Source organism: Podarcis filfolensis, assembly GCF_964270895.1.
Source record: "Podarcis filfolensis genome assembly, chromosome: 12".
NCBI lineage: Eukaryota > Metazoa > Chordata > Lepidosauria > Squamata > Lacertidae > Podarcis > Podarcis filfolensis.
This window is the reverse complement of record NC_139614.1, coordinates 8,797,730-8,816,322: the sequence shown is the minus strand read 5'-3', so window position 1 is coordinate 8,816,322 and position 18,593 is coordinate 8,797,730. Positions and strand designations below refer to the sequence as shown.

At 46.4% G+C, this 18,593-nt stretch overlaps 1 protein-coding gene across 1 annotated transcript in view; it reads left to right on the top strand.

Annotated features, from left to right (window-relative positions):
- Nucleotides 1-16,551: 16,551 nt before the first annotated feature.
- STAC (SH3 and cysteine rich domain) overlaps nt 16,552-18,593 on the top strand; it is an 86,167-nt gene continuing 84,125 nt past the window's right edge. Inside the window, exon 1 of the mRNA XM_083578168.1 lies at nt 16,552-16,927. Within this exon, the coding sequence (XP_083434294.1) occupies nt 16,811-16,927 (117 nt within the window). The 5' untranslated portion in view covers nt 16,552-16,810. The remainder of the gene's footprint in view (nt 16,928-18,593) is intronic.

The window sequence follows — 18,593 nt, the reverse complement described above, 5'->3', positions numbered from 1 at the left end:
TCTTTTCAGAAATAAGCAATTTAATTCTGCCAGATAGCTGCCAATTAGGTTCCGGACTAAATTCAAGGTGCTGGTTTGGGTGCATAAAGCCCTATACATCTCAGGGCCAGGATGCCTGAAAGATAGTCTCATCTTTTATATACCAGAAAACCCCAAATTAACAATCTCAGAAAATTAGAATATTAAATGAAATCAGCAAAACAAGGACTGCAAATAGAGCAATATTGGACCTCTGAGAAGTAGAAGCATGCACATGTACTCAGTACTTGGTTTGGGACCCTTTTGCATCAATTACTGCCTCAATGCAGTGTGGCATGGATGCTATCAGCCTGTGGCACTGCTGAGGTGTTATGGAAGACTAGGAAGCTTCAATAGCAGCCTTCAGCTCTTCTACATTGCTCGGTCTCATGTCTCTCATCTTTCTCTTGGCAATGCCCCATAGATTCTCTATGGCCAATCAAGCACAGTAATCCCATGTCCATTGAACCAGGTTTTGGTACTTTTGGCAGTGTGGGCAGGTGACAAAGTCCTGCTGGAAAATGAAATCAGCATCCCCATAAAGCTCATCTGCGGAAGGAAGCATGATGTAATCAGTTGGTGTTGGTCCACTGTGCTTCATTAAGTCCAGGGTCAACGCAGCCATCTACCAAGAGATTTTGGAGCACTTCATCAGCTGTATGCCATAAACATCACAATTATAACAAATAAAGGCTTGACATATCTCGCTTTGCATGTCATGAGTCTATCTCATATATTAGTTTCACCATTCAGGTTGAATTACTGTAATAAATGAACTTTTCCACAATATTCTAATTTTCTGAGTTTCACCTGTACATTGGATTTGTTTTAAAGAAGTTTGTATTACGTTATCACTTGCTGTTTGCCATCCTTTGCTCCTCCAGGAGGAAGGGCATGATAAATGGAATTAATTAATTCAGTGGTGTTTACTCCCAAGTAAATGGGGTTAGGATTGCAGACTCAATCTATTAGGGAAACATAACATTTCCAGTTGCCTCCAAGCATGCAAGAATTGAAATGCACTGCAGTGATCTGTGAAGGTACTATACTTAAGTAATAAATCTCATTTGAATGCAGAGCAACTAGTGCTTATTCCTCACCTAACAGAAAAACCATCGCTCATGAGGAATGATCTATATTAAAAAAAAAAGGTTGCATTCGACATGGAGCCAACAGAAAGGAGGAACTATTCTGTGTCTTTCATTCTGCCCTATTGATCGATCAAGCCTAAATGCTTCCTGTGACTGAGAGACGTCCAACACAGTATAAATAATAAATGGTCCAGAGATTTATACAAAGATTATATTTTTAACGAAAATATTCGTGCTGCAGGTGCTGTTAGGAGTAGGAAACTTTCTAAAGGTAGCACAAGAAGAAAAGAACCACTTCCCAGTTGTTCAAAAATAAAATTAATTTGAGGGAATTAGTTTTCATTGTTCAAATGAGTAACAGCAATTACCTGATTTAACATATCCACCCATGAGCCCTTTGTCTGTGTCAGAAAGAAAAGCAGCTAACTTAAACACAAAACTTAGCAACTGCCATAGTCTTTCTATAGAGAGAGACAGACAGACAGACTTCATTGCATGTTCATTAAGAATTATTCCCCTTTCACATCTGCAAGGCCTTTAGTCTCAAAGGAAAGAAGCATAGAAATCAGATCTGGCCTTGACCAAACATGCTCTAAACATCTCCAGGTTGGATTAATGCATTGCACTTTGGGTAGAATTTCCCCAAGAAGTCAGTCTGCAAACTCCATCTGGTTCAGAATACTGCCTCTAGAGTTCTCCCAGAGGTCAGCAGGGTAGACCATGTTATGGCAATTTTCTACCAGCTTTGTTGGCTGCTAATCTGCATATAGTCAATATGCTGACTATAGCCTTTAAACCCCTAAAATCTGGGATCAGGGTACCTCAGGAATGTCTTCCTCCCATATGAAAACTCTGTGAAAGCTCTGCTCAGCAAGTGCAACCATTGCAAAAATGCCGCAGTTGACAAAAAGCAGACCTAGCCAGCTCTCTGAGCCACCAGATTCTAGTGAGAGGCAGCTGAGGGTGTCTGCTGGGTTGAGAAACCGTGATTGCTACTGGGACCAGAAATCAAGACACAAAGGAACTAGGGACACAATTTTATGTAAACTACAGTGGTACCTCGGGTTAAGTACTTAATTCGTTCCGGAGGTCCGTTCTTAACCTGAAACTGTTCTTAACCTGAAGCACCACTTTAGCTAATGGGGCCTCCTGCTGCTGCCGTGCTGCCGGAGCACGATTTCTGTTCTCACCCTGAAGCAAAGTTCTTAACCCGAGGTACTATTTCTGGGTTAGCGGAGTCTGTAACCTGAAGCGTATGTAACCTGAAGCGTATGTAACCCGAGGTACCACTGTATATCTGAAGGGGGAACAAGAAGACCCAGAACCTCACTTAGCATCTCCCTTGGGTGAGCCAAACCTTGCCTTTTCCAAGGGCCATGACAAAGCATGTCCCCAAAGCCTGGGCCCCACCTTATGATCTATAAAATCATAGAGAGGCTATCCTGCTCCACCCTCACCAGTGCTTCCCAACTCTGGGCAGATGCCACAGGTGAGCCTCAAGAACATTCATTATCCTATCTAAGCCCTACAACCCAGAGCAGCTGGTCTCTGGATATGCCCTTCACTTTCCAATGTGCCTAAGGCTGTTCACCTAGCCTCAGGGCCGGCCCACCCATGAGGCAGACTGAAGCAGTCAGCTTAGGCAGCAGAAGTCCGTGGGGCTGTGTCTCTGTGGGCGCCACCCAGCTGCAGAGGCTGCAGCTTCCAGCAAGATCTCGTGAGAGTGCCACAAGTTCTTGTGGGATCTCACCAGAAGATCCAGCAAGATCTCGTGAGAGTGCCACAAGTTCTTGTGGGATCTCACCAGAAGCCACCTTCGTGTGACCCCAGTAAGTGAGGCTTCGTGGGGGGGGGGCTCAGGCAGCGAAACAGGACCAGCCTTAACCTTTCCTGCACTACCTTGACCCTGCAACCAAACTGGCAAGTTTAACAGCATCATCTCCTAAACACCAACGCCCCCTGAATCCAGAACAGAGTAGGTGAAAAAACCAGCTTGCCAGAATTCCTATTCTGTTCCAAAGCAATGAGCAAACCCAAACTAGAGGGTGTGATTGGTGGGTGAAAGAAATGGCCCCAAGAGGCCCCGGGAGTTTAGCTAAGGCTTATCCCAGCCGGCCACAGCAACACTCCCAGACACAGCAGGAGCCGACTTCTACTCCTGTGTCCTCAGCTCTCTGGAAGCCTATTAGAACACCATTAAAAAGCCAATAGCTTTATAGGTCAGCCAGTGAAAGCTCCTGCTTTCAGCCTGAGAGGTCACTAGTTCAGTTTCATCTCCTAGCATAGCCATGGGATTTACCCACGGATATGAGCTCATTGATTTTCCCAATGGAGCAGCTGTAGAATTACTGGCCATACATGAGTTCTTATTGCAGCCGAAATGACCCAGCTGAAATTTATGAGAACTTGACCACACATACACACCCTGTTAAAAAATATTACTTAGTAGGCCTAACACTGAGGGGAGCATGTTTGTGGGAACAGGCCCACACTGAAAATGCCAGTAGGATGTGGGGGGGGGGAATCAAGTGGTAAATCACCAAGGTGACTAATTAGCTTTAAAGCACTCAAGCTGATTTCCTGCTCTGCGGATGGCACAATTTCAAGGACGGTCATGAGTCGGCGAAACAAGGACGTGGGCTTTAAGCTTACCCAATTTGCCCTAGATTGTGAGCGGAACATTTTATATGGGACAGGCTTTTTGGTTTTTTTTTAATGACAAAGTGTTTGCTAAAAACAGGAATTGTCCCCACTGAACAGGGATGGCTGACATCGCTGCGTGAAATTGCTTCAGCACTGAAATTTTAAAATAGTAACAGGTTTGTGTGCCGGGCTTTTCCCTAATGCGTAGACATCCATACAAATGAAAACAGCAACCTGCTCTTAGTGCCATTTTGACAATGCTGGCTCGGTTTAGAATCATCGCTCCAAATGGAGCATTGTAGATCTCTTTGGTGATCACTTGTAGCCGAGTAAGATTGTCTTCCATTAACATGGTCTTTATAGATCATCTAGGTCACATCCGCACCATAGATTTAAAGTACCCTTATACCATGGTTACCCACCACCACCCAAAAAGAAGAAGAAGAAGAAGAAGAAGAAGAAGAAGAAGAAGAAGAAGAAGAAGAAGAAGAAGAGAGAATCCTGGGAGCTGCGGTTTATACTTGTTAGGAGCTACAGTTCCCAGCACCCTTAAGTAAACTATGTTTCTCAGGATCCTTTGACTGTTAAAGAGTGCTTAAAATGTATGGCACGGCTGTGAGTTAGGCCAAGTGATTTTAAGGCACCTCCCTCCCCCCCCCAGTGATGTTGGTTCACCTTGTATCCTGACCTAACCATTCCCTTACTGGTACAGCAGCAGTTGAGATCTGGGCCTCAAATATTATTTTGAAACAGGTGAGATATACTGTATATACAGGCAGGATGGGAATGAGGGGAGGGAGGAAATGTTGGACACCCCGTGAATAATTATAACCGGGAGTTCAGTTTATCCCATGAAATATTCAGGAGTTACTTTGAGGGAGAAGAAAGAATGGTTATTTATTTAAGGGCTGGTATTAATATTTCAGTATTATCTCTTTTAAAACGCTATGCTGAATTAGTTGTTTAGCGTTAACTGTAAAAGGTGGCAGGCAAAACTTGGACAGTACACCGTTCCGTTCTGATATATTTGAAAAAAACATCTAGAGGGTGGGGGTTGCCTCTCCCTTGTCCCAAGTTGCACCCCAACACTCCAGTTAAGGATTTGAATATCATTGTGGTCACTAACCAAAGGCCTTTACCAAAAGCGTCATGGGCTTTGAAGACGATCGAACTCAGGACAAAAGGGGGAAACGTGCTAAGCGATCCTCACCATGATCAACTCCCGCCTGGAAACCTATGTCCCCACTGTGGAAGAACGTGTGGATCCAGAATTGGCCTCCACAGTCACTTACAGACTCACTGTTAAAATGAGTGATCACCAAAGGAGGAGGAGGAGGTCACTAACTGTGGTCACTAAAAGCTTTCACATAAAAAAGACACTTCGGGTGCAGCCGTACGCCCCCCAGGCAGCCAGTGTGATGCCTTCCATTTGTGGTTGGACCACAATTCCCATCATCCCTGAGAATAGACCGTGCTGCTGAGGATGATGGGAGTTTGAATCCGACAAGATATGGCAGGTGCCATATAGGATCCCCCTTCTATATCCACTTACATGGAAGCCCCAATACTTCTGAGTGGTCATGTATTGTAACATCAGAATATGCCTGCACCATCCCACACCTGTGTAATGTTTTGCACTTCGCTGATGTACGGCCTGCGTGGCAGCCATGCAGCTGTCTCTGTATTGGTCAGAGTGTGGGCTCTGTGCCTTTTAAGCAATCCACAAACTCCATGGAGTGCTTCTGCAAGCGAGTGGCACGTATTATATTTCATTTATCAGAGCAAGTAGGATGCGGGTGATTCCAATGAATCTGTTAGAGCTACAGTTTAAGGCAAGCCCCACCCCATGCAAGACCCTAATAAAAGGGTCATCGGGTGGCGCTGTGGGTTAAACCACAGAGCCTAGGGCTTACCGATCAGAAGGTCAGTGGTTCGAATCCCTACGACAGGGTGAGCTCCCGTTGCTCGGTCCCTGCTCCTGCCAACCTAGCAGTTCGAAAGCACGTCAAAGTGCAAGTAGATAAATAGGTACCGCTCCGGCGGGAAGGTAAATGGCGTTTCCGTGCGCTGCTCTGGTTTGCCAGAAGCGGCTTAGTCATGCTGGCGACATGACCCGGAAGCTGTACACCAGCTCCCTCAGCCAATAAAGCGAGATGAGCACCGCAACCCCAGAGTCGGCCACGACTGGACCTAATGGTCAGGGGTCCCTTTACCTTTACCTAGTCATCTAGTCCAACCCCTGGCAATGCAAGAATCTTTTGCCTAATGTAGGGCTCAAACCCACAAGTCTGAGATTCACAGTCTCATGCTCTACCAACTGAGCTATCATCCTTCATATAATTTAATGACCTTGCCCAGGGCCGAGCAATCCCATTTTGCCACCTGAGGCGAAACAGGAATTGTCTCCTCCCCTACTTCCCACTCCACCACCACTGCAGCCCAGCTCTGACCTTCTTATCTTCTTTGGCGATCACTCCTCATCGAGTAAGATTGTCTTCCATAAACACAGTTTTAACAATGAGTCCGTAAATGACTGTGGAGGCCAATTCTGGATCCACAAGTCCTTCCACAGTGGGGACATTGGTTTCTGGGTGGGAGTTGATCACGGTGTGGATTTGCCAATTGTGCCTTCCTCTTAGCACGTTTCTCCCTTGTGTCCTGATATTCCGAACTTAAAAATGGAAAGCATAATGCTGGTGGTCAACAAAAGAGGTTTAAAGACTGTCTCAAGGCAAATCTTAAAAAAAATCTAGTATAAACACTGACAACTGGGAAGCTCTCACCAAACTCGGCAGCAGCCAGGGCGCTCCTCAAAGCATTGCAGCTTGGCTTCTTCGCACCAGAGGGTGGGGAGCCAAGCAGCAACGAGGCACACAGGATTTCCCTGGCTCTTTCCAGACTCAGTGGGAGCCCAGTGGTGGAGAAGACAAGCAGCAAGGCTGGGCACCAGAATGCCACCAGGATGGCAGCAGCGGTGGGGAGGGCAGAGATCCCCTCGCCTCATGGACAAACTGGCTCTGACCTTCCCTAGGGCATCATCTGAACTTAGACCTGGAATCTCCTTTCAGTGCCATGGTTTGGCATTGGAACATACAAGTAGTAATAAAAGAGGGAGCCTCTGAGCATGCACAAAGTGTCTTCCTCTCACCATTCCCCTTCACACATGAGATGAGGCACCTAGGCTTCTGATTCAGACAATGTGAGCTGAAGGCAGGCTTCAACCTTTCCTGTTTGGTCTCTTCCTCTTTTTAAAAACAAAATAAATGCTGACCTTCCTATCTTTATATCTGACTATAGCTTTAAAAATATCAAAAGTAAAGGCAAAGTCATAAGGTATCTGTGAAACTAATACAGGCATGTGTGTTCCACTCACTGCCCGTTGCATTATGAATGTGCTCAAAATCCTATTTCAGATTCTAATTTTAGTCGCAACCAGATATCACTCGAGCTTAATTTGCTATGGCTTTTACTAAGAAATGTTCCGTTTCACTTTAGGCCTCGAAACCTTGTTTTGTGGGTAGCCATAAAACATTTATGTATTCCTAGATTGTTCCTGTTCTCCTCCCTAATGCTCAAAGCATTTTTTGCTCCTAATAAGCCCTGTCTGAACATTTTCTCCGCTCCTTCCCTTCCTTCACTTTTAGGTGAGATGTTCCCTCATTGTAAGTGACCTTCCATGACTCTCATGGTGACTTATTGCTCACCTTCATCAGAGAGAGAGGGGGCTTGCAGGTGATGGGCAGCTTTTAGTTTACCCACCATTAAATGTTGGCCCAGGGTGTTGTATGCAGCACCCTGGGCCAAGAGGGGAAGGGGCAGAGTTCAATGGGGTCCTCCTTACAAGTAGGATAGGACCCCTAGAGAGACAACCTTAGGGCCACCATCTTGTAGCCACGACTGCACCGCAGATAGCCATGGCACCAGAAGAAAGGGCTCAGCTGAAGATCTCAGAGCATCTGCAGGCACAAGCATTTGGGTACCTGCGACCTCTTGCATGCATAGCATGTGGTCTGCCATTTATCTCATATTATGTGTAAGCCAACATTTCAAACAAGATCTCAAATAGAGCTTACTCATGAGAATTGGGGTCTCCTAGCCAACAAAGGTCCGTATATTTAAAGCTATGATTTTTCTAGTAGTGATGTATGGAAGTGAGAGCTGGACCATCAAGAAGGCCGATTGCCAAAGAACAGGTGCTTTTGAATTATGGTGCTGGAGGAGACTCTTGAGAGTCCCATGGACTGCAAGAAGATCAAACCTCTCCATTCTGAAGGAAATCAGCCCTGAGTGCTCACTGGAAGGACAGATCCTGAAGCTGAGGCTCCAATACTTTGGCCACCTCGTGAGAAGAGAAGACTCCCTGGAAAAGACCCTGATGTTGGGAAAGATGGAGGGCACAAGGAGAAGGGGACGACAGAGGATGAGATGGTTGGATAGTGTTCTTGAAGCTACCGGCATGAGTTTAACTAAACTGCGGGAGGCAGTGGAAGACAGAAGTGCCTGGCGTGCTCTGGTCCATGGGGTCACGAAGAGTCAGATATGACTAAACGACTAAACAACAACAAACCCAATTCCTTTCCTCCCAGATTCCTTAAGCCAGGGTTTATCACCAGCGGCTCTGCCATTGCCATCAGACCACAACTCTCACCATCCCTCAGTGTTGCCAATCTTAGCTGGGGCTGGTAGAGTTCCAGTCCAACCACATCAAGAGGGACACAGGTTCCTAACCCTTGCTTTAACCCTTGCATTGTCCCTTCACAGTTTAAACCACACCACAGTATTATTATTATTATTATTATTATTATTATTATTATTATTATTCCACCCATCTGACTAGGTTGCCCCAGCCATTCTGGGCACCATCCAACAAATTAAAACATCAAGCACGGTAAAACATCCAACACTAAAAAATTCTCTATACGGGCGGCAAGAGTCTTGATAGCACAAGGATGGAAGAATGAGGAAATCCCAACAAAAGAACAGTGGCAAGAAAACTGAATGGGCTCTGCAGAACTGGCTGAATTGACATACAAACTGAGGGACAAGGACAGCTGTGACTTTAAGGGGAAATGGGAACTTTTTACAAATTATCTAAAAAGGCAACAAAATGAACTGGACTCCTTGACAGGTTTTGAATAAACATACACAAATTTATTGGTTGATAACATGATACGACAATGCAAGGATATGTATAATTTTATAACATGCAGAGAAAAATATGTGCAGAGAAATCAGAGAGAGGAGCTGAGGGAAGTCCCTGGTGGGGGTGGAGAGAGGGATGGAAGGGGGGGGAATAATGTATGTGATTATATGATTTGATAATTTGTTATGTTGAAATTGCTTAATAAAAATATTTTTTAAAAAAATTCCCTATACAGGACTGCCTTCAGATGTCTTCTAAAAGGAAATAGTTGTTTATTCCTTAACATCTGACGGGAGGGCGTTACACAGGGCGGATGCAGGTTAAAACCATGGCTTGCAAATGTTAAAGGATCGTGAAGTGCGAGGAATTGGCTTAGATGGAGGAGCATGTGCTCTAAAACCAATTTCCTTCCTCACCGCAAGGTCTCTTTAAATGACACAAATAATGTCCCTTGCAGTTTAAGGAGCAGTGGTCTGAATCAGTTGCACATCTGCACACTGGTGCAGTCTACCTGCATTGTTGTTGTTTAGTCGTTTAGTCGTGTCCAACTCTTCGTGACCCCATGGACCAGAGCATGCCAGGCACTCCTGTCTTCCATTGCCTCCTGCAGTTTGGTCAAACTCATGCTTGTAGCTTCGAGAACACTGTTCAACCATCTCGTCCTCTGTCATCCCCGTCTCCTTGCGCCCTCCATCTTTCCCAACATCAGGGTCTTTTCCAGGGAGTGTTCTCTTCTCATGAGGTGGCCAAAGTATTGGAGCCTCAGCTTCAGGATCTGTCCTTCCAGGGAGCACTCAGGGCTGATTTCCTTCAGAATGGATCGGTTTGATCTTCTTGCAGTCCATGGGACTCTCAAGAGTCTCCTCCAGCACCATAATTCAAAAGCATCCATTCTTCGACGATCAGCCTTCTTTATGGTCCAGCTCTCACTTCCATACATCATTACTGGGAAAACCATGGCTTTAACTATATGGACCTTTGTTGGCAAGGTGATGTCAAGTAATCTACCTGCATTACTTTCAGTTAAATGCATGCTTGCAGATGTGCATCTTTGCCCCACGGCTATTCTCTGCATTCTGTTTCCCTTACTTGTGATTTGGATGACAAGCCGAAGTTGTTTAAGAATGAAAGCATGAACAGTACATTGCATTTATCCAATCTGAGCATGGGGTCTTATTATGCCCCCACCCCCACCCTTCTTTACCGCATTACTATCAAATAAGAGTGTGGGGGGGGGGGAGAGAGAGACATTTTGCGACTTAATGTTTTTAGTCATCTTTTCCGGGATAACTGTCAAGGAACTGACAATTCAGTCAAAGCTGTCAGATGAGTAATTGGATGAGCAGGGAGAGTGCAGGTGTCGGTACTAATTTGGTGATTTATTTACTTTTTATGAAGCCAGAGAATGGCATGACATAGTCCTTAACACATGCATGACGTGCTTTATTTTCAAGAAAGGAAATTAGGTTGATTTCATAACGTTAAAGCCGTTAACTGTTGAGCAGCCTCTGTGAATGAGTTCAGGGAAGGAACACATTTCTTTCTTTTTTTACAAGGAATGCATCCACTCAGAGTTCGAATCACTGTGTTTATCTCTTTGTTTGACTGAGTAGATTTCAGAGACTCCTAATAAAACACATTCTCTAAGAGAAAGTAAGCTTAACAATAACACAACGGTACCATATAAATCCACAGTGAGGTTAAAGATCCAACCAGCATAAATTTCATATCATAACCCAGAGGCAAGGAACCTGTGGCTCTACAAGTCTTGTGGTACTCAAAGTCACTGTTAGAATTCCTGCTCCATGATTGCAGTCATGGGATTGTTGTCTATCACATGACGGTATATGTTTTGACTCCACAGAGTGGGAAGTGACGGAGACAGGATGTTTGTGTTACTGTGTTCCGTGAAGTGGGACTATTGTCCTTTGTTCTTTTTTTCTTTGCTGTCTGATGCTAGAGAGAGAGGGAGCCATATTGCAGTGCTCCATGTATGTTTATAAGCAAATAAAGTCGATTGGCCAAAATGCTGAGTTGCTGAGGTCTGTCACACAAACTGCAAAGACTCTGCCGGTCCCTAAGTGTGCCGGTGTCTGTGGCATCGGTCGCTGTGATGTTCGGGCTGAAGAAAGCTTTTGAAGCTCCCGAACGATTGACCAGGAGGGAGAGAACATGCCAGTCGGGCATGTGTCTCTGCCAGGGTCCTACTCGAGTGTAGGACAAGCTCCTGACAGTCACATCATCCCCAGCAAGCATGACCTCTGGCCAGAGATGATGGGCAGTGTAGTCTAACAATGACAACTAATCTGGAGGACACCACAACCAGTGAGCCTCCATCCTGTTTGGCAGAGAAGAGGAGTTTGGCAGTTGTGAAGTAGCCAGAAAGGAACACACCTGAGTTTTTACTGCCAGTCACAAATGTGCCTTGTGGGTGCTGCTTGCTTTGGAGGAAACCGATGCTATTTTGAACAGTCACTCTGTGCCAGCTCAACTTCTACATTTTATAAATATGTAGCAATCACACAACACCATCAGACTCTGGGACACAGTTGTGTTGCATAGGCTGCAGCTGATGCGAGCTGTAGTCCCAGTTAGCAAAGACTGCTGTATCAGTAGTTGTAGTGCTGGGGATTTCGGTGCTGCCACCAGTGGGGAAATTTGGAAAGAATTGCTTAAACGAATAGCCGTTATGTGCGACTCTTGTGGGAAAGGCAAATGTTATGTGAGGGATCATTAGGAAAGGAACTGAGAACAAAACTGTCAATATCATCATGCCACTATACAAATTCAGGCTTAGAATACTGCCAGGTACAATTCTGGTCACCTCCCTCAAAAAGTGGTGTTGCAGAGCCAAAAGAGGTTCAGAAAAGAGCAGGTAAAAATGATCCGAGGGGATGGAGCAACTCCCCTGTGAGGAAACATTTGGAGCTGTTGGGTTTAGAGAAAATGAGGATAGGAGAGGACTTGATAGAGGTGTGCAAGAGATAGCTTGGTGTGGAGAAAGTGGATAGAGAATAGCTATTATCCCTCTCTCCTAACACTTGAACTCATGCACATCTGATGACGACCCCCAAGGGTCATCTAGTCCAACCCTCTGCAATGCAGGAATCTCAGCTAAAGTACCCATGACAGATGGCCATCCAACCTCTGCTTCAAAACCTTGAAGGATGGAGAAGAGTTTGGAAGAAGAGTTTGGATTTGATATCCCGCTTTATCACTACCCTAAAGGTAAAGGTAAAGGGACCCCTGACCGTTAGGTCCAGTCGTGACCGACTCTGGGGTTGCGGCGCTCATCTCACTTTATTGGCCAAGGGAGCTGGCATACAGCTTCCGGGTCATGTGGCCAGCATGACTAAGCCGCTTCTGGCGAACCAGAGCAGCGCACGGAAATGCCGTTTACCTTCCCGCCAGAGCAGTACCTATTTATCTACTTGCACTTCGTGCTTTCGAACTGCTAGGTTGGCAGGAGCTGGGACCGAGCAATGGGAGCTCACTCCGTCGCGGGGATTCAAACCGCCGACCTTTTGATTGGCAAGCCCTAGGCTCTGTGGTTTAACCCACAGCACCACCTGCGTGCCTAGGGAGTCTCAAAGCAGCTAACAATCTCCTTTCCCTTCCTCCCCCACAACAAACATTCTGTGAGGTGAGTGGGGCTGAGAGACTTCAGAGAAGTGTGACTAGCCCAAGGTCACCCAGCAGCTGCATGTGGAGGAGCAGGGAAGCAAACCTGGTTCACCAGATTACAAGTCTACTGCTCTTAACCACTACACCAATTCTGGGATAGTCCACAACCACCCAAAGGAATCCAGTCCACTGTCGAACAGCTCTTACCGTCTGAAAGTTTTTCCCGTATATTTAGTTGGGATCTCCTTTCTTTTCACTTGAAGGCATTGGTTCAAATCCTACCCTCCAGAGCAGGAGAAAACAAGCATGTTCCCTCCTCTGTGTGACAGCCCTTGAGATAGTTGAAGGTGGCTATTATATCTCCTCTCGGTCTCTACTTTTCCAGGCTAAACATACCCAGCATACAACGTTGGAAGATTAAGGACAGATGGAAGAAACTGCTTCACACAGCAGCACATTGAGCAGTGGGATTTCCTCCCGCAAAAGATGGCCACCCATTTGGATGACTTTAGAAAAGGGTTAGACAAATTCACAAAAGGATAAATCAGTGCCACTAGTGACTGTGGTTACTCTACCTCCACTTTCAGAGCCTGTATGTCTCCAAATGCCCTTTGCTGGAAATAGCAAATACAAGAGGGCTGTTGCAAATATGAGAGTGTCGTTTCTGCTTGCAGGTTTCACACAGGTGTCAGGTTGGCCATTGGACAAGATGGACCTTTGGCTTGATCCAGAAGGCTCTTCTGCTCCTATGTAAGGCTATGGCAGCTTGCTGTTTTGCAGTTCTGCCCTACATTTATTGACTGTTAACAGATCTGTTGGGTGCCATATGTATTGTGAATTCTTTCTGCAGCTCTTTGCTTAACAGTGAAAAAGCTTTTTATTTAATTGCCAGATCTGACAATCCAAACAAGAGTTTCAATGTCATGCTGATCCTTTTCCTGCCTTCTGCCTCATATAAATCATCAGTATTATGCAGTTCAGTTTGTGGATGCTTTTTAAACAATGTACATGGCTAAACAAGCTGCATTAATAATGAAGCTGCTGTAGATTTAAAAAAATATGTCAGGATTGGGGAAAAGAATCTCCGTGGTTTGAAGTGAGTTTGCAAACCATGGCTTGGAGGTTTGCACTAACTTCAGAAACCTGATTTTGAAGTCACAGGAAACTATGGTCACAGCAAACAGGAAATAGAGGGTGGAATTTGAGTGAGAGGAGGGAGGTAAAGGATGAATGCGATTCTCCAAACAGTGGTCTGTAAAAGAGCCTCTGAAGTGAACCAGAGAGGGAGAGAGCAAGAACAGAATAAAGAATGTGTATTAATGCCAGAAGCCTGCATAACAGAGGTCATATGCTTTAGTAAGTCCCCGGAGTGCTAGCATTGTCACTGTAGCAACCTGTAGACACTGCCCTATGAAGCACAGGCATGCCTTATTTGACTTTTCCATGGCCCTTGTGCATCTTCATCCCCAACCAGGGACAGCAGTAACTGATGATACCTTTTTGCATGCAGTTATTGTTGCCTGCTTCACGCTAAACAGCATCCCTCAGTGCTCATGCACCGTGACATGTGAGGAAATAAGCATCATCCTTTGTCACAGGCTTTGTCTCATCAGTGCTTATTTGTCCCTAGATCCTGCAGCTAGAATAGCACAGCTCACATAAATCATTGTAGAGTTGGAAGAGACCCCGAGGGTCATCTAGTCCAACCCCCTGCGATGCAGGAATCCCAGCTAAAGCATCCATGGCAGATGGTCATCCAATCTTTGCTTAAAAACCTCCAAGGAAGGAGAGTTTACAACCTCCTGGAGCAGACCGTTCCATTGTCGAAAAGCTCTTACTGTCAGAAAGTTTTCCCTGATGTTTAGTCGGAATCTCCTTTCTTGTAACTTGAAGCCAACAAATTCACCTAAACCCTGCTCACACAGCTTTTGTGGATAGGGAAGTGATGTGAAAATGCACCAAAAAGTGTGTCGTTGAGCTAACGGTTAACAGGAAGACATATAACCACCTAGCAGAACAAAAGCTCAACAGACATTGTCTAACCTCCGCAGAAGCATTGCGCAAGTAAGTCAGGCCGAATGCTTCAAAAGCAGGTCATCTGAGGGAGCCCAGAGTGAAGTTAATAAAGGCTATTAGCCTTCCTCATCCTCATCCGCCTTGCCTTTTTGTCTAGAATGGGTAACTTCATGATTAGCTTTTGCCTACAAATGAGAAGACCTGAGTTCAAATCCTTTTTCAGCCATGAAGCTCACAGGGCTGGTGTTGTGTGAATAAAAGGAATGTGAGTCACAGTTACATCAGTCTGAGCTCCTTGAAGGGGAAGGATGAACTATTAGAGCAATAAATGTATTATTTTAAATCATCCCTATTGCGCACTTGCTGATGCCTGATTCTATACTAATGTACTTTGAAGGTAGTTTAGCTGGCTTAATGGGATGTGCTCCTTGCAGCGCATGGCAAGAAGCACAACTGACATCAGTGGGATTTATTTTCTAGTAAACATGAAGAGAACCAGGCTGCACATCCCATAAGGGGTGGGTACACATGTACCAGCAGGTACCTGAGCCCGCCCTTCCGTGGGTTGGACTAGATGACCCTCACAGTCCCTTCCAGCTCTACAATCCTATGACCCTAGGCTGAATCAACAGAAGTCAAGGGAAATAACAGACCATTGGTCAGGCCACAACTGGAGTACTGTGTCCAGTTCTGTGCGCCACAATTTAAAAAGGATATTAACAAGCTGGAACGTGTGCAGAGGAGGGCGACCAGGATAATCAAGGGTGTGGAAACCAAGCCTTATGAGGAATGGTTGAGGGAGCTGGGCATGTTTAGCCTGGGAAAAAAGGAGATCCAGAATTGATATGATACCCATGTCAAATACAGTGGTACCTCGGGTTAAGAACTTAATTTGTTCCGGAGGTCCGTTCTTAACCTGAAACTGTTCTTAACCTGAGGTACCACTTTAGCTAATGGGGCCTCCCGCTGCTGCTGCGCCGCCGGAACACAATTTCTGTTCCCATCCTGAAGCAAAGTTCTTAACCTGAGGTACTATTTCTGGGTTAGCTGAGTCTGTAACCTGAAGTGTCTGTAACCTGAGGTATCACTGTAGCTAAACAGGGAAGATGGGGAGCAAGTTTGTTTTCTCCTGCTCCGGTGGCCAGGATCCCAACCAATGGATTCAAGTTACAAGTGGGAAGAATTATATATATAAGTTCAATAAACAACAACAAGAGGGAAGATTCCAAGTCAATGGACTCTCCTCCCTTGGAGATGCCTAAGCAGAAGTCGCCTGGCCACCTGTCGTGTACAATCTGGCTCAGATGCCTGCCTCGAAGGGGGTTGGACTAGATGACCCTCGGGACCCCCCTCTAACTCTACAAGTCTGCAACAGCAAGAAAAGCGTGGTCCAGACTGGAGAAAGACAAGCGGGATCCAGAATGCAGAATGACAAGCGGGATCCAGAATGCAGAATGACAAGCTTGATCCAGTTACACATAGGTAGCAGTGTTGGTCTGCCATAGTCAAAACAAAAAAAAAAAATTCCTTCCAGTAGCACCATAAAGACCAACTAAGTTAGTTCTTGGTATGAGCTTTCGTGTGCATGCACACGAAAGCTCATACCAAGAACTAACTTAGTTGGTCTTTATGGTGCTACTGGAAGGGAAAATTTTTTTTTTTGTTTAAGCTTGATCCAGAATGTGATCCACAGCGGCGGAGGCAGCAGCAGCAGCAGCAGCAGCCGTGGGCTCGTCCTCCCGCCCTCCGCTTTGGCGGGGGCTCCTCCGGCAGCGCGGCGTGGGGCTGCACATGGCTCCCCTTCCACTACTACGGCGGCACATGCTTCTTCCGCGCCAGGCGCCCGGGCTCCTCCTCCTCCTCCTCCCCGCTCCTTCGGCGGCTCCACGCGTTACGCGCCGGCTCACTCCCCGCTCGGCGCTCGGCCGCTCGGCACGCCTCGCCCGGCGGACGCGGCGAGAAGGCGCGGGGCAGTTTTCCCGCTCGTATCCCTAACTTGCAGCGGGGCGTGTGTGTGTGTGTGGAGGAGAAGACGAGGAGGAGGGCAGAGGAGGAGGAGGAGGAGGAGGAGGAGGGAGGCGGGGGAGGCGGGCAGCCTTTTGGGGGGAGGCGGCGAGGAGCTCCCCCACTCGCGGATAAGACCCGCGCCGCGCCGCCGGAGGAGAGTTCCTTCGCCGGGCAGGAATGGCCAAGCCGGAGCACGTGAAATAAACAAGCGGCTCCCGGAGCTCTCGCCGCCTCCCCAGACGGAGGCTTTCCCGTCCGAGAGGCCAACATGATTCCGCCCAGCGACGCCACACAAGTCAGCCCGGAGGACGTGGAGAAGGACCGCGACCCGGAGAGCCCCGAGCAGCCGCCTTCGCCTGCCTCCACCACCAGCCAGGAATCCAAGGTCGGTCCTGATCGCTCCCATCCGTGGATCCCTCTTCGGAGAGGGGATCGATCTCTCTCCGCGGCCAGGCGCGCTTACGTGCCCGTCCTCCTTTTGCGCCTGCAAAAATGCCTTTGAGGTGGGATCTCGCCATTCACCTGGCGGAGCTGGGAAAGAGCGGGGGGCGCGGGGGGGGGGTACCTGGCTGGGTTTAGGAATTAGTTTGTTTATTGCATTTATTTTCTGGAGGGAGAGGTTTCAAAGCACTCGGTCAGACCATTCCTCTGTTTGGCACTCCGGTTGCTCTGGCATCACGTGTTGATCCTCATGAAATAGACTGTGACAGATTTATTATAGGAAAGTTGCCTGTGTGTGTGTATGTTAAAAAATGTCTTTCCAGGAACTTTGCCATTCAGCTGATAAATAGGTCAGGAGCTGAAGTCTAGCTGAAGAGCTGCTATTGTAGGGGAAGAACTGCCATCCATAATAATAATCATAATTTTATTGTCTGGTACCCCGCCCACCTGAGTGGGTTGCCCCAGCCACTCTGGGCGGCTTCCAACATATATAAAGAGCATGGTAAACAGGATCACCCCCCTCTTGCCTCCCCAAAAACCATATTTTATTGGCCTGGTTTGGCTTACCTGTTTGAGGAAAATGATGCTTCTCTTCGGCATTCCGTCCCTCAAAATTAAGTGATATAATAGGTGAGAAGTTTCTGAGTGGATTACCTGAATTAGAAACAAAGATCTGTAAGTGATCAGAAGGAAGAGCAGAACAACGGTGCTCTTCTGTTTAACGGGAGCGTGACGTAAGGGGCAGGAGTTACCTAAAACAACTTGTTAGCTATTAGTGTTGCTGCTGATAAACACAACTTCTCATAGACCTTGTGCCCTGGTAATTTAACAGAAGACCAACCCACACATTTGCCATAGCGGATTTTAGTGATGTGTCGTGCCACAATTCTTTGGCACACCCTTTGAAAAGGATTGCAGCATCTTCCCAAATGAGCACCTTGCCATTTTACAGTCATCCCCTCCTGTTGAAAGTGGAAGAGATTTGGAACGCTCCTCCAGAATAGTATTACTATTAGTAGGGTAAAATGGATAATAGTTGCTGTAGCCGCCTTGACAGGCCTTGGGCATCCTCGTGGAAGTTGATATGATCCTAACTGGCACTTCAAAGGTGGTACTCAGCAGGATGGAAGTTTGTGCTTTGAATGAGGAGGTCATGTGGACAAATGGACTTGCCACCATGCCGTCAAAGAGGGATTGTGCATTGCTGTGGCTACAGCACCGTACAGTCTTGATTATAGCTATTGATGTGTTACTTCCTTCCAAATCTATGGGAGATATATATGAGTCAGTGGCAACTGATGACGGGATTGCAGCCTAAACTCAGGAAATATAAATAGGGTTTCATTTTCTCCTTACCTTTTATAGTAACTAACTATGACACGCATGTCCAAAGTCCATTTCAGGGACCTAATTCGGCCTGCCGGTCAGTTTAATCTGGCCCCTGTGGCAGTTTTTTTCCTGGGGTAAAATCCTTAAAAAACCTCAACAACTTCAATCCTAAAAGAAGCTCAACAACTTTGGGGTAAAATAATTAAAAAGCTCAAGAACTTCAATCCTTAAAAAAGGTCAACAACTTGGTCCAACTTGATCGGCCCCTACGGCCCTTCACT